We start from the raw sequence: 17,209 nt of genomic DNA on the forward strand, positions 1-17,209 counted from the left end.
GCCTAAAGAGCATTCTTGATCCTAGCTTTATCATCAGTACTGCCTTGGCAATTGTTGTGTCCATCTGATTGATCACTGCCAAGTCAGAAAGCAAAGGGGATACAACCTCTGGGACCACCTAGGTAGAAGACTGAGCTGGAACTCAGTCTAATTTCCATGTCTTGTACATTACGTCTGAGTTTCTCTTACTTAGCCGACCCCCTCCTGGGAGAATCCTAGGTCTCCCTTTTATCTTTTTCTCCCTGCTGCCCCTTCTCCCTGAGGGGATTTTTAAGGCCAATTTAAAAATTATTATTATGAAACAAATAACAAAATAGAAATATTGGACAGAATTCTAAATGAAAAAGAAAAAAGGATCACCCATAATCAGTGGTCCCAACAAATTACATTGTTTTTATTTGCCTTATTTGCGTGTGTTCCCTTCCAGTCCTAGTCCAAATGCATGCCATATTTTTACCCAGATATGACCCTAGCCCAGATCTAATTTTGCATTCTGCCCCTTTCAATTCTCTTGTCATAAGCAGTTTTCCACATTGCTACATGGTCATCATCTTATTTTAATTGTTGCACAACGTTCCAATGAGTGAATAATTTAATCATCATTACCCTAATGTAAGTCACTTACATGGTTGCTCAATTTTCCTATAATAAATATTGCTGTAGTGCATGCTTTTGTGTATGGCTTCTTCCTTCATTTGAATTATTTCCTCAGGTCAATTCTCAAGAGTGAGATAGGTCAAAAGATACGAAGGCTTTAATGATTCTTGGTATGATAACTGGAACATTGTTTTCCAAAGGGTTTTTCTTTCTTTTTTTTTTTTATTTTCCTGCTCAAAAGTTAATACATGCTATCTTTCAACCATTCAGAGGAAAGCAAAAATTCTACTACCCAGAAATTACCACTACTAACATTTGGCCAACCATTCCTCCAGGCATCTCTGGATATACACATCTATCTATATGTATAATGTGCATAGATATACATATAGATGTAGACATAAAAATAATTTTTCACAAAAGGGATCACACCCCCATGCCAGTTTTGCAACCTGCTTTTTTACTCAACAACATGTCCTGGGTTTTTCTAATTGGTTCTGCCACCACCAGTGCCTAGGTGGTAGCAAAATGTAGTACAGCAGTAGCTGTAAGCCACACACTGTACCAAGAATTTTATGTACATTAGCTAATTTAAGCTCTGCAATAACCAAATGAGATAAGTTCTATTATCATCATGCCCATTTTACAAATGAGGAAACAGGCTCAGAGAAATTGACTGTACAGGGTCACAGAGCTAGGGAGTGGTGGGGCTGGCACTCCAAAACAGATGTTTATACAAGTAATACACAAACACATGTCTATTGTAAAAGATGAAAATAATAAATGCAAGCAAGAGCATAGCATAGAAACTAAAGTGTGGGCCGGGCGCAGTGGCTCATGCCTGTAATCCCAGCACTTTGGGAGGCCGAAGCAGGCAGATCACGAGGTCAGGAGATCGAGACCATCCTGGCTAACATGGTGAAACCCCATCCCTGCTAAAAATACAAAAAATTAGCCGGGTGTGGTGGCGGACATCTGTAGTCCCAGCTACTGGGTGGGGGCGCTGAGGCAGGAGAATGGTATTAACCCAGGAGGCGGAGCTTGTAGTGAGCTGAGATGGTGCCACTGCACTCCAGCCTAGGTGACAGATCAAGGATCTGTCTCAAAAAAAAAAAAAAAAAAGGAAACTAAAGTGTGAAAGTCCCATTTACACTTCCACAGAGGTTTGGTGTGTGTATCAGTTAAGTTTAGGTTCAATTGCATATAACAGAAAACCAAAATAGCATAGGCTTAAACAAGATAGGATTTGTTTTCTTCACATAAAAGAAGTCTGCACATAGCATTTCAGGGCTAGCATGGTGGGCCCATGCTCATTAGTCATGAAGAACCCATTTTCAGTTTATGGCTTCGTCCCTAAGGTCTCCACGTAGACTAATGTTGTCTCTGGAGCTCCAGCCATCATGCCTGCATTCTAGGCAATAAGGAGAAGGCTGGAGGAGCAATGCCATGGTTTTTCCCAGATGAATCAGCCTCTCTCTAAAGAGCTTTCCCTAAAGTCCCCCTACCCTATGATATCGCTTTATTTCTTTTCTAAATTTTTTTTTTTTTTTTTTGAGATGGAATCTCACTTTGTTGCCCAGGCTGGAGTGCAGTGGCACGATCTTGGTTCACTGCAGCCTCCACCTCCTGGTTCTAGTGATTCTCCTGCCTCAGCCTCCCAAGTAGCTGGGAATACAAATGTGCACCACCATGCCCAGCTAATTTCTGTATTTTTAGTAAAGACAGGGTTTCACCATGTTGGCCAGGCTGGTCTCGAACTCCTGACCTCAGGTGCTCCACCCACCTCGGCCTCCCAAAGTGCTGGGATTATAGGCGTGAGCCACTGCACCCGGCCTGATATCAGTTTATTTCTCATTGGCCACCCTTATCCACAGGGAGGCTGTGCAGTGTAGTTTTTAAACTGAGCATTTTGCAGCTTCTCCAACCCCAGCTCCCCCCATAATACAAGTGCTTGGTTAATTTTTTTTTAAGGGGGAAAGAATGGATATTAAAAGAAAATTAGACAATTCTGCCACCATGTATATCCTTCCCAATCCTTTCCTACAAATTTATATATGTATATATTGTGAAAGTTGATTGTACAAATTGGGTTATTCTTGCCATACTCAACTAAATCAGAGTCAATGGGTTGGGGGGAAAAGCACTTAGGACACATAACTTTGCTTCAATAAGTACATTTTCCACAAGCTTGGCTGCTGAAACTGCCTCTTGAAACCTGAAACTAGTTTTATCTGATGGTTACTGAAACAACCTGCTGCAACTCTAAGGCTAGCTTTACCCACCACCTTCACTCACCAGTCAGCACTTGGCATCCCCAAAACCTTACTAGCACCAATGAACTATCTTTCAAAACAATTCTCCTTTTCATAAAACCCCCAAACATCTCTTTGTTCTTTGGCTATACTAAAGACCACCCAGTCTGTGTGTATGCCCCCAAATTGCAATTGTTGCTTCTGAGATAAAATGTTAAATTTAGAGATTCATCTCTACGTTTTTTTTTTTTTTTTTTTTTGAGACGGAGTCTTGCTCTGTCGCCCAGGCTGGAGTGCAGTGGTGCAATTTCGGCTCACTGCACGCTCCGCCTCCCGGGTTCACGCCATTCTCCTGCCTCAGCCTCCCACATAGCTGGGATTACAGGTGCCCGCCACCACGCCTGGCTAATTTTTGTATTTTTAGTAGAGATGAGGTTTCACCGTGTTGGCCAGGCTGGTCTCAAACTCCTGACCTCACGTGATCCACCCGCCTGGGTCTCCCAAAGTGCTGGGATTACAGGTGTGAGCCACCGTGCCAGGCCTCATATTAACCACAGAATGTGGTTTGTGTCTTAAAGAAAAATTCACTGTATGGCATAACTGTAATCTAAATCCTTAGAGCAAATAATGAGGTTTAACGATGATGTTTATATCCTTTTGCTTTTGAGAACAGTGGGTTTCAGTCTTCCCATACTTTCCTACCTCTTCCTCCTTTCTCTAACAGAAATGCATACTTCATGCATGCATTTACACACTTAATGCATAGTACACATTCCCATTTTAACAATGGCTCATTTAGGCAGTGACTTGCAATTGCAGGGAAAGGGGACAATACCAGATTGTGGGAATTGGGTAATTACCATATTCTCTCTGGAAGAAATACTGCCTCAGGGATGAATAACAAAGTGATTTATGTGACTTTTTGTTTGTTTGTTTGTTTTTTCAAATGTTTATTTCATGTACAAACTATCATGGTTTTTCATTGAGTAGATGCCTTGGACAATCCTTTGAAGGAAGATCATTTAGTCCAACTTAATGAAACCGATATCCTTCGCGTACTGACGGAAACACTGGCGGCACATATTGAGGCCATATTTCCGGATCAGACCGTGCCAGTTTGAACAGATGCGACAAGAGCGAGAACCCTGGCCGAATTTACGCGGGTGGCTCCAGTACAGCTGCTGATGACCCATCCTGCTCTCAGCAGTGCAACGAGGTAAAAGGATTTATGTGACTTTTAAGCAAATTTCCTAGTCTGCATACCTTTCCTTATCTGCAAGCTGGAAGACATTGAGTATGAATGACATGATCTGACATTTTGCAAGTCATTTTAGTTGCTGTGTGGAAAATAGCCTGTAAAAAGGTACAGATACAGCTGGGGAGACTAGTTAGGAAGCTATGTAATAATCTTGGTGAGACCCGATGGTGGCTCGGAGCAGTGGAAGTAATGGTAAGTGGTCAGAATTTGGATATGTTTTTTGTTAGTTTGAGACAGTCTCACTGTCACCCAGGCTGGAGTGCAGTGGCACGATCCCAGCCCACTGCAACCTCTGTGTCCTGGGTTCAAGTAATTCTCCTGCCTCACCCTCTCTAGAAACCGGGATTACAGGGTTATGCCACCATGCTTGGCTAAGTTTTGTATTTTTAGTAGAGACAGGGTTTCACCATGTTGCCCAGGCTGGTCTTGAACTTCTGAGCCGCCCACCTCCGCCTCCCAGAGTGTTGGGATTACAGGCGTGATCCACTGTTATCAGTCAAAATCTGGATGTGTTTGGAAGGAAGAGCTGACAGGATTTACTGACAGATTGTTTGTAGGATGTGAGAAAAGGGTCAAGTATGACCTCAGGATTTTTGGACTAAGTAACTGGAAGGATAGAATTGCCATTTACTGAAGTATGTAAGGGTGGTCCTTCTTGAAATTTTGTCTGGGTAGGTGGGAAATAGTATCTCATTGTATTTGTTATTTTCCCCAGTTTTCAGTGAGGTCATAAATCTTTTCATGAATTTCTTGGCCATACTGGTTTGTGTGTCTATGAATTGCCTGACTATATACTTCACCTGTTTTTTTTTGGATTGTTTGTTTCCCATTCATTTCTTGATTGTCATATGCTACAACATGGAGAAGCTTTGAGGACATGATGCTAAACGAAATAAGCCAGTCACAGAAGCACAAATATGGCATGATTCCACTTACATGAAGTATCTAAAGTAGTCAAACCATTAGAAAGAGGAATCGAATGATGCTTGTTAGAGGTTTATAAAATTCTCTACTTACTGATAATAGCTATATTCTGCAACATCTCATCAAATCCTTTTTTTTAAAGAGACGGGGTCTCACTGTGTTGTCCAGGCTGACTTTAAACCCCTGGCCTTGAGTGATCCACTGCAGCCTCCTGAGTAGCTGGAACTACAGGCATGTACTACTGTGCCTAGCAAAATCCTTTTTTTTTTTCAGACAGAGTCTCGCTCTGTCAGCCCAGGCTGGAGTCCAGTGGCACAATCTCGGCTCACTGAAAGCTCAGCCTCCCAGGTTCACGCCATTCTCCTGCCTCAGCCTCCCGAGCAGCTGAGACTACAGGTGCCCGCCACCACGCCTGGCTAATTTTTTTTGTATTTTTAGTAGAGACAGGGTTTCACCGTGTTAGGTAGGATGGTCTCAATCTCCTGACCTCGTGATCCGCTGGCCTCAGCCTCCCAAAGTGCTGGGATTACAGGTGTGAGCCACCGTGCCCAGTGTGCCTAGCAAAATTATAGACTTCTTTGAGGTCATTTTTGTCCAGATTTCTTCTCAAAATAATTGTCCAGAATATTAAAAATATACACCCTTCCATACTTATTTATTAATAATTGTCATAAAACAGGCTGGGATTACAGGCATGAGCCACCCCACCTGGCCTGCACATTTGAAAGAATAGCTATCAGGTTGGGCACGATGACTCACACCTGTCATCCCAGCACTTTAGGAGGCTGAGGTGGGTGGATTGCTTGAGCCCAGGAGTTTGAAACCAGCCTGGGCAACATAGACCCCATCTCTATAAAAGTTTTTAAAATTAAGAATACCCAAAGGATTATAAATCATGCTACTATAAAGACACATACACACGTATGTTTATTGTGGCACTATTCACAATAGCAAAGACTTGGAACCAACCCAAATGTCCAACACTGATAGACTGGATTAAGAAAATGTGGCACATATACACCATGGAATACTATGCAGCCATAAAAAATGATGAGTTCATGTCCTTTGTAGGGACATGGATGAAACTGGAAATCATCATTCTCAGTAAACTATCGCAGGAACAAAAAACCAAACACTGCATGTTCTCACTCATAGGTGGGAATTGAACAATGAGAACACATGGACACAGGAAGGGGAACGTCGCACACTGGGGCCCTTTGTGGGGTTGGGAGAGGGGGGAGGGACAGCATTAGGAGATATACCTAATGTTAAATGACGAGTTACTGGGTGCAGCACAGCAACGTGGCACATGTAAACATATGTAACTAACCTGCACGTTGTGCACATGTGCCCTAAAACTTAAAGTATAATAAAAAAAATTAGAATAGCTATCTCTCCCAATGTTTATGGACTAGCATCGTACTGGGAAAGTCTCTGTATGATCAGTCACCTTCACCAGTCAGCCCAACTGGATGTTCTGGGGGCCTCTGAAATTTTTTTGGCAGTTATGATTTCTCTGGGCCTCTGCCTGCATTTTCTGTATTCAAGAGGCTAGGTAGTTTCTTTTCCGGAAGTTTGTAATTACTTGTTCCTTCTGGTGTCCGTCTGTGGCACTACAAGTTCTTTGGTTCTATAGCAGCAAGCCACCCCGCTCTTATTTTCAGTGGCCACCAGGTATCCAAAGTATGCTGGCTCCCTGTCAGTTCAAGTCATGTGAGAAAGCTACCAGTCCCTCGGGCAGTCTTCTGAAAAGCTAGAGAGCCTGATGCACATTCCACTGTCTCGCTCTCCTGATATTGAAACTTCAAGTTGTGCCCCTTCTCCAGATCTTGTTGGCCTCATCGAGTCATGCTGGCTGCAGCAAGCTGTGGCCCACTTTTCCTTGTTCTCAGCAACCCTCAGGGATCCAAAATTTGCCAGGTCCATCAGTGCTCCCAGAAAGGCAAGACATAAACGAGTCTCAGCCAGCCCTCTGGAGAGCCAGAACACCAGTCGCCATGCTCTGCTATTCTCCCTCCCTCCTGAGGGAGAAGTCATAAGCTCAGGTGTTCTGGCCTGGCCCTGAGTTGTGCTGGTGTGGGGGAGGGGTTAATCGGGAAAGTTAAAATTATTCTTACCTGTGTCAGTTTGCTGTGCTTGGCTTTGTGCTCGTCTGGGGTACTGCAACTTTTTTTTTTTTTCTTGAGACAGAGTCTCGCTCTGTTGCCCGGGCTGGAGTACAGTGGCGTGATCCTGGCTCACTGCAACCTCTGCCTCCTGAGTTCAAGGGAATCTCCTGCCTCAGCCTCCTGAGTAGCTAGGAATACAGGCGCCCACCACCACACCCAGCTAATTTTTGTATTTTCAGTAGAGACAGGGTTTCACCATATTGGCCAGAGGCTGGTTTTGAACTCCTGACTTCAAATGATCTGCCCACCTCAGCCTCCCAAAGTGTTGGGATTACAGGCGTGAGCCACCACGCCCAGCCGGGAAGTGTAACTTTTTAACTAGATTTTGGAATTCTCATGAAAGTATTTAGGTTTGTATACGTTAAATCAGTGTTTCTGTGGGAGAACGAGGGCTGAGACTTCCTCTTCTCTCTTGCTGACATCTTCCTCCTCCCCATAAAACTTTTTTTTTTTTTTTTTGAGACAGAGTCTCACTCTGTCGCCCATGCTGGAGTGCAGTGGCATGATCTCGGCTCACTGCAAGTTCCGCCTCCCGGGTTCATGCCATTCTCTTGCCTCAGCCTACCGAGTAGCTGGGACTGCAGGTGCCCACCACCACACCCGGCTAATTTTTTGTATTTTTAGTAGAGATGAGGTTTCACCGTGTTAGCCAGGATGGTCTCGATCTCCTGACCTCGTGATCCACCTGCCTCAGCCTCCTAAAGTGCTGGGATTACAGGCGTGAGCCACTACGCCCGGCCCCTCCTCCCCATACTTCTTTAGACTGCTCAGATATGAAATCACTTCAGAAACCTACCCAAATATTTATTATGATCCTGCATGTTTGCCATTTCACAATCAATGACATTTTGAGGCCACATTGACTATAAATAATCGCATCTGTCTTTGGAAAAGCGACATTCTGTTTCACACTAATTTTTTTTTTTTGTCCTTGCAAAGTTGGCTTTCTGGATGGAGAGAATGATGTGTCTGGCAATAGGGATCTGTACGTTTCCTATTTCAAGAGCACACGAAGTATTGACATCTGAAATGAAAACACAAAAAGAAAAGCTTAAACTTGCCACGTAGAAAGTTCTTCAAGCTTGAATAGTGTTTTCATAACCATAGTGGGTTTTTTTAGGATTATAATAGTTCTTTTTAAATGCTTTATATACTTAACAAATGTAATCAAATCATTGCAAATTCTTAATGGAAGATTTAGGCGCTGGCAGCAATAGTTACATAAATTATGTCAACTGTGACAAAATTTCTATGTGTCTAGAGCTAGAATATAAAATAGAAGCGTGCCATCATGGCTACAAATGGTTAAGAATGTAGATTCTAGGCTGGGCACGGTGGCTCACTCCTGTAATCCCAGCACTTTGGGGGGCCAAGGAGGGTGGATCGCCTGAGGTCGGGAGTTCCAAGACCAGCTTGAGCAACATGGTGAAACCCTGTCTCTACTAAAAATACAAAATTTGGCCAGGTGAGGTGGCTCACGCCTCTAATCCCAGCACTTTGGGAAGCCGAGGCAGGCAGATCACCTGAGGTCAGGAGTTCGAGACCAGCCTGACCAACATGGTGAAACCCCATCTCTACTAAAAATACAAAACTAGCCGGGCATGGTGGTGCATCTCTGTAATCCCAGCTACTCAGGAGGCTGAGGCAGGAGAATCACTTGAACCCGGGGGCAGAGGTTGCAGTGAGCTGAGATCGTGCTATTGCACTCCAGCCTGGGCAACAAGGATGAAACTCCATTTCAAAAAAATAGATAGATAGATTAGATAGATAGATGATAGATAGATAGATAGATAGATAGATAGATAGATAGATAGATAAAGATACATAGATAGATAGATGATTGATAGATAGATAGATAGATAGATAGATGATAGATAGATAGATAGATAGATAGATAGATAGATAGATAGATAGATAGATTCTAGAGTCAGAATGCCCGGGTTTGAGTCCTGGTTCCACCAGTCATCAGCCAGGTAATCTGGATTAGGTTATTTAGCCATTTTTAATCTTTTTTTCTTTTCGTGCCTCATTTTCCTCACCTATAAAATGGGTATGTTGAAAATAGCACCTACTGGCTGGGCGCAGTGGCTCACGCCTATAATCCCAGCACTTTGGGAGGCCGAGGCGGGTGGATCACAAGGTCAGGAGTTCAAGACCAGCTTGGCCAAGATGGTGAAACTCCATCTCTATTAAAAATACAAAACTTAGCCGGGTGTGGTGGCAGGTGCATGTAATCCTAGCTACTTGGGAGGCTGAAGCAGAGAACTGCTTGAACCTGGGAGGCAGAGGTTGCAGTGTGCCAAGACCACGCCACTGCACTTCAGCCTGGGTGACAGAGCGAGACTCTGTCTCAAAAAAAAGAAAAAGCACCTACCTCATAGATTGCTGTAAGAATGATAGATAAATATAAAATAATTAGAATAGTTCCTGGAGTATAGCAAGAACTCAATCATGGTTGCTGTTACTATTTAGAAAAAAACAATTGTGGTGAGATTGCTCTTTTTAAGCTAGTGGCTGTTAGGTATCATTCATGTTATATTTTTATTTTATTTATTTATTTATTTTTTTGAGACGGAGTCTCGCTGTCGCCCAGGCTGGAGTGCAGTGGCGCGATCTTGGCTCACTGCAAGCTCCGCCTCCCAGGTTCACGCCATTCTCCTGCCTCAGCCTCCGGAGTAGCTGGGACTACAGGCGCCCACCACCGCGCCTGGCTAATTTTTTGTATTTTTAGTAGAGACGGGGTTTCACCGTGGTCTCGATCTCCTGACCTCGTTATCCACCCTCCTTGGCCTCCCAAAGTGCTGGGATTACAGGCGTGAGCCACCACGCCCGGCCGCCATGTTATATTTTTAAAAGTATGAAATGACCTTTCTACTTCATTTACAGAGTTGAAACTGTGGGACAACCAGACAGAAGAGACAGCATAGGAGTGTGTGCAGAAAAACAGGATGGATATGACCCTCTGCAGCGGAATCAAGCTGTGTGCATTACTGCAAATGGTAAGAGATAAATAACTGTCATTCTCTTGGATATATATTAATTATTTTAGTAATATATGAATCTGTTCCAGTTTCATACATTTATAGTAGGAGATGAGAAAATTTAGGTATTTTTTCCTTTTTTTTTTTATTATGAAGTCTCACTCCATCACCGAGGCTGGAGTACAGTGGCATGATCATAGCTCGCTGCAGCCTCAAATTCTTGGGCCCAAGCCATCCTCTCACCTCAGCCTCCTGAGTAGCCGGGACTACGGGTACATGCCACCGTGACTGGCTAATTTTCTTTATTTTTACTTTTTTGTAAAGACAAGTTGTTGCCCAGGTGGGTCTTGACTCTTGGTTTCCAGCAATCCTCCCACCTTGGCCTCCCAAAGTGCTGGGATTACAGGCATGAGCCACCGTGGCTGGCTGAAAGTTTTGGTCTTAATGACATAATTTATGTGACTACCATGTACCAGGCATTGTTCTAAACTCTTTACAAATAATAAATCATTCAGTCTACATCCCTAGTGCTCTTTAAAAATCACTAGCCAGAGGCCAGGCGCAGTGGATCACGCCTCTAATCCCAGCACTTTGGGAGGCCGAGGCAGGCAAATCACGAGGTCAGGAGTTCAAGACCAGCCTGGCCAACATAGTGAAACTCCGTCTCTACTAAAAACACAAAAAATAGCTGGGTGTGGTGGTGGGTGCCTGTAATCCTAGCTACTTGGGAGGCTGAGGTAGGAAAATCTCTTGAATCTGGGAGGCGGAGGTTGCAGTGAGCCGAGATCATGCCACTGCACACCAGCCCAGGTGACAGTGTGAGACTCCGTCTCAAAAAAAAAAAAAATTCACTAGCAAGACATGTTAATCTTTTGTGTTGTTGGCTGGGCACAGTGGCTCACGCCTATAATCCTAGCGCTTTGGGAGACCAAGGTGGGTGGATCACTTAAGGTCAGGAATTCAAGACCAGACTGACCAACATGGTGAAACACAGTCTTTCCCAAAAACAAAAACAAAAACAAAAAAAACACCAACATCGAATTAGCCGGGTGTGGTGGTGGGTGTCTGCAGTCCCAGCTACTTGGGAGGCTGAGGCAGGAGAATCACTTGAACCGGGGAGGTGGAGGTTGCCATGAGCCGAGATCCTTCCAGCCTGGGGGACAGAGCAAGACTCTGTCTCAAAATAAATAAATAAAATTAAATTTAAAAATTGACCTTTCTGTGCCACTTCTATGCATTAATCTTATATAAGGCAATATTAGGAATGGTGTGTTTTTGTAGAATTAGACTGTGTTTATATAATTTTAACAGATGTCCTTATTCTTAAAGCATCTTGAGGAAGAAAGGGCGAGCTTATACTATTTAGCATTTGAGTTCTCTTCCGAGGTGGGAGTGGAGGGTTGAGGTAGACCAAGTAGTTTGGTTATAGGACAGGAATGGTGATGCTAAACAAGAGCCAGTTATTGTTCTAAGCACCTTGCTGAGGAAGGTACTTGTAATACCATTACACAGTTGAAGAAACAAATTTGGCTTTGTTAAGTAACTTTCTGAGTTAGGAAGTGGCAAGTACAACCAAAGCTGAGATTCAAATCCATGCCTAATTCCAAAGCCCATAATTCTTCCCCATACTACACTATGTCCAGGATGCGAGTCTGATATTAGACATTATGGAACATCATTTACTAAAACATAAATGAAAATTCCCTCACTAGAATTTAAGATTCATGACGATGACAACGGTACCTGGCTTATTTACCTTTGTGTCCCCATGCCTAATGTATGAGCCATATTAGATGCTAAGTAAGTCTTTAAAGAATAAATGAGGCTCTGTAATCTTAACTACCCACATAGCAACTATGATCCTTCCCCTACAAGGCCTGACAGAAGAATCTACTCCCCAAATAAGAAGAGAAATAGGTATAATTTAGACAACCCACTCGGTAGAAAATCTTAGTTGTATTAATAAAGAAAGGAGCTAAGATTTATTAGTCCCATTACATTCTAGGTACTTCAGGCAATTCATAAATTTATGTGTCAAAATATAAAAAACTTCTATTCTCATACCTGTATAACTTCACTTTTTCTCTGGAGTAGCAAGTAGCAAGTCTACCAAAGGGATAGATGCTTATTTAGGGAGAGAAGGAAGATGTAAATGGCTGCAGTTTTGACCTATAAGCACTGGGAGAATCCTTGAAGCAGGATATTAGTCTTACACGACTTCCCATTCCTAGTGCTTGGGAAAAGTGCTAGCACAGATATTCAATAGATGAACAGAAGAATGGCCACTAGTGATAGCACACTAGAAGAGCAGGTAGAAGCTATTTGTGTTATGAAAAAGGATGGCAGGCCAGGCGCAGTAGCCCATGCCTGTAATCCCATCACTTTGGGAGGTCGAGGCGGGCAGATGACGAGGTCAGGAGATCGAGACCATCCTGGCCAATGTGGTGAAACCACGTCTCTACTAAAAATACAAAAATTACCTGGGTGTGGGGCCAAGCTCACACCTGTAATCCCAGTACTTTGGGAGGCAGAGGCGGGTGGATCACTTGAGGTCAGGAGTTTTGAGAACAGCCTGACCAACACGGAGAAACCCTGTCTCAACTAAAAATACAAAATTGGCTGGGCATGGTGGCGGGCACCTGTAATCCCAGCTACTTGGGAGGCTGAAGCAGGAGAATCGCTTGAACCCGGGAGGCAGAGGTTGCGATGAGCTGAGATCATGCCACTGCACACCAGCCTGGGCAACAAGAGCAAAACTCCCATCTCTTAAAAAAAAAAAAAAATTACCTGGGCATGGTGGTGCGTGCCTGTAATCCCAGCTACTTGGGAAGCTGAGGCAGGAGAATCACTTGAACCAGGGAGTTGGAGGTTGCACTGAACCGAAATCGCACCACTGCACTCCACTCCAGCCTGGCGACAGAGCGAGACCCTGTTTCAAGAAAAAAAAAAAAAGAGCCAGGCGCGGTGGCTCACACCTGTAATCCCAGCACTTTGGGAGGCCAAGGTGGGCAGATCATGTCAGGAGATTGAGACCATCATGGCTAACACGGTGAAACCCCGTCTCTACTAAAAATACAAAAAAAAAATTAGCTGGGCGTGGTGGCGGTTGCCTGTAGTCCCAGCTACTCAGGTGGCTGAGGCAGGAGAACGGCATGAACCCGGGAAGCGGAGCTTGCAGTGAGCTGACATCCCGCCACTGCAGTCCAACCTGGGCGACAGAACGAGACTCCGTCTCAAAAAAAAAAAAAAAATAAAGGAAAAGAAGGAAAAGGATGTAAGGCATGTCATGTCTTTCTCAGAGAGACTAGGGTAGTAGAAGTGGTTGAATTGAAAAGTTTCCGTTTTTTTAATAAATGCTTAAATACTTATTGGAGAAGTAGGGTAGTATTATATTAAGCCAAATGTAAACCCATGTAGGTTGTCCTAACATAAACTGGAAAAAGGTAATTTCTTGTGCCCAATGGTCAGAATCGTTGCCAGACTTGTCCGGGGGAGGCTGGCTGGAGAATGAAGGGAATGAATGAAGTGTCAGGTATTTATGTCGTATATGTAGAAAGGACTACATGTAAATTCTTGGCAACTTAATTTTAGTACTTTTCTTTCTTTTTTTTTTTGAGACAGAGCCTTGCTGTCACCTAGGTTGGAGTGCAACGGTGGGATCTTGGCTCATTGCAACCTCTGCCTCCCAGGCTCAAGCGATTCTCCTGCCTCAGCCTCCTGAGCAGCTGGGATTACAGGTGCCCACCAGCATGCCTGGCTAATTTTTGTATTTTTAGTAGAGATGGGGTTTCTGTTGGCCAGGCTGGTCTTGAACTCCTGACCTAAAGTGATCTGCCCGCCTCGGCCTCCCAAAGTGCTGGGATTACAGGCATAAGCCACTACGCCCAGCCCTTAGATGTGTCTTGTGCTATTCATGCAAGTGTGTGTTAGTAATGGACTTCTTTTGTAAAATAATTTTATTTTACTAGAAAAGTATATATATATATATATATATATATATATATATATATAGTGTGTGTGTGTGTGTGTGTGTGTGTGTGTGTGTGTGTGTACATATATATATACATTTTTTTTTCTTTTTCTGGACAGCGTCTCCTCTCAGGCTGGAGTGCAGTGGTGCGATTCCAAATCATGGCAACCTCCACCTCCTGGGTCAAGTGATTCTCCTGCTTCAGCCTCCTGAGTAGCTGGGGTTACAGGCACCTGCCACCACACCCAGCTAATTTTTGTATTTTTAGTAGAGAGGGGGTTTCACCATGTTGGCCGGCTGGTCTTGAACTCCTAAACTCAGGTGATCCACCCACCTTGGCTCCCCAAGATGCTGGGATTACAGGCGTGAGCCACTACCTCAGACCAAGTATATTCTTTTGATTTTAAAAATTGAAATCAAATTAAAACCCAAACCACAATGAGAAGCCACTTCACATTCGCTAGCATGGCTGTAATTGTTTAAAAAATAAAAATAAAAAATGTTGGGGAGGATTTGGAGAGATTGGAACCATTATATATCGTTAGCGGAAAGTAAAACGGTGTAACACTGTGGAAAATACTTTGGCAGTTACTCAAAAAGTTAAACTTAGAGCTACTGTATGACCCAGTAATTCTATTCATACATACATAGTCAAAAGAATTGCAAACAAATGGTCATGCAGAAACGCATACACATATGTATACAGCAGCATTATTCTCATTGACCAAAAGGTGGAAACAACCTACATGTGCATTAACTGATGAATGGATAACGCAAATGTCATTGATCTATATAACAGATGTATTATTCAGCTTTGAAGGAAATGCTAACGCATGTTACAACATGGAGAACCCTTGAGGGCATTATGCTAAGTGAAATAAGCCAGTCACCAAAGGACAAATACTGTGTGATTCTGCTCATATGAGGTACTTAGTTAGAGTGGTCAGATTGATAAAGACAGAAAGTAGAAGGGTGGTTACTGTGGTCTGGGAGAAGGAGAGAATGGGGAGCTAGTGTTTAATAGGTACAGAGTTTCAATTTGGGAAGATGAAAAAGTTCTGGAGATTTGTTGTACAACAGTGTGAATATACTTAACACTACTGAATTGTACACTTAAAAGTGGTTAGAGACAGTCAGGTGTGGTATCTCTTGCCGGTAATACCAGCACTTTGCGAGGCCGAGGTGGGAGGATCACTTGAGTCCAGGAGTTCGAGACCAGCCTGGGCAACCTAGCGAAATCCTGTCTCTACAAACAGTGCAAGAATTAGCACGATTTGGTGGTGTGTGCCTGTGGTGCCAGTTACTTGTGAGACTGAGGTGGGAGGATCACCTGAGCCTGGGGAGGTTGAGGTTGCAGTGAGTCATGATCACACCACTGCACTCCAGCCAGGAAGACAGAGTGAGACCCTGTCTCAAAAAAAAGGTGGGAGCTAACATGGTGAAACCCCGTCTCTACTAAAAATACAAAAAAAAAAATTAGCTGGGTGTGGTGGCGGGCACCTGTAGTCCCAGCTACTCGGGAGGCTGAGGCAGGAGAATGGCATGAACCCAGGAGGTGGAGCTTGCAGGGAGCCAAGGTCACACCACTGCACTCCAGCCTGGGCGACTGAGCAAGACTCAGTCTCAAAAAAAAAAAAAAAAGGTGGGGAGAGGGCGCAGTGGTTAGAGTGTAAATCTTATGTTATGCCTACTTTACCTCAATTTTTAAAAATTGTTTGAAGCACACACAAAAGTCTTATTTAGTGAAATCATGTACTGTATGATTTCATTTATATGAAATATCCCAAATGGGCAAATTCATAGGAAGTAACTAAATACTTGCCAGGAAATAGGAGAGGAAATGGGGAGTAGGGCCAGTGATTTTGGGACTTCTTTCTGGGGTGATGAAAATGTTCTGGAATTAAATAGTGGTGATGGCTGTACAGCCTTGTGAATACTATACTAAAACCCACTAAATTCTGCACTTATTTAAAAGGGTGAATTTATGGTGTATAAATTATATCTCAATAAAAATTAATAAAAATGGGTGGTATGAGGAATTGGGAAAATATATACACATATATATACACACACACACACATATATATATATACACATATATATGTACCTTAACTCTAATCAGTTCCCTTTGTCCTTTCTGCAACAAAGTTACAACCAACTGATAGTATAAGGTGTCTAGTCCAGATCTCTTTATCTCTCTATCTCTCTCTCTCTCTATATATATATATATATATGTGTATGTGTGTGTGTGTGTGTGTGTGTGTGTATGTGTATCTTTCCAGAAAAATATGCAAAATGGCTTGGTGAATTTTCTTTTTGATTTTAACAGTTAACTTCTTTCGGCCAGTCGTGGTGACTCACAGCTGTAATCCCAGCACTTTGGGAGGCTGAGGTGGGTGGATCACTGTAGCCCAGGAATTCAAGACCAGCCTGGGCAGCGTATCAAGACCCCTTCTTTACAAAAAATACAAAAATTAGCCAGGCTTGGTGGCACATGCCTGTAGTTCCAACCACTTGAGAAGCTGAGGCAGGAGGATCGCTTGAGCCTGGGAGGCAGAGGTTGCAGTGAGCCGAGATTGCACCACTGCACTCCAGCCTGGGTGACAGAGCCAAACCTTGCTTCAAAAAAAAAAATCTAGCCTCACAGCGGCTTATGCCTGTAATCCCAACACTTTGGGAGGCCTTTATGGCAGGAGAATGCCTTGAGCCCAGGAGTTTGAGGCTGCAGTGGGCTATGATTATGCCATTGCACTCCAGCTTGGGAGACAGAAAGAGACCTTGTCACAAAAATAAATTATTTTTTCTTTGCTTTCTTCCTTTTTTTTTTTTTTTTTTTAAAGACAGGGCCTCACTATTTCAACCTGTCACCCAGGTTGGGGTATAACAGCTCAACCTCAGCTCACTGCAACCTCCACCTCCCAGGTTCAAGTGATACTCCCACCTCAGCCTACCAAGTAGCTAGGACTACAAGTGCACACCACCATGCCTGGCTCATGTTTTTTGTGTATTTTTTGTACACATTGGGTGTTTTGTCATGTTGGCCATTTGTTTTGTAGAGA

General features: G+C 43.4%; 2 protein-coding genes across 3 annotated transcripts in view; one reads left to right on the forward strand and one right to left on the reverse strand.

The window, feature by feature from the left end:
• The window catches only part of C20H17orf78 (chromosome 20 C17orf78 homolog), a 172,837-nt gene that overhangs the window by 26,365 nt on the left and 129,263 nt on the right, over positions 1-17,209 (forward strand). The window lies entirely within an intron of this gene.
• Positions 3,624-4,069, reverse strand: LOC129469909 (small ribosomal subunit protein uS14-like). The gene has a single exon (XM_055257123.2). It carries the CDS (start codon positions 4,040-4,042, stop codon positions 3,872-3,874), a length of 171 nt encoding a protein of 56 aa, XP_055113098.1. The 5' UTR covers positions 4,043-4,069; the 3' UTR covers positions 3,624-3,871.

This window comes from Symphalangus syndactylus, chromosome 20 (assembly GCF_028878055.3).
Source record: "Symphalangus syndactylus isolate Jambi chromosome 20, NHGRI_mSymSyn1-v2.1_pri, whole genome shotgun sequence".
Lineage (NCBI taxonomy): Eukaryota > Metazoa > Chordata > Mammalia > Primates > Hylobatidae > Symphalangus > Symphalangus syndactylus.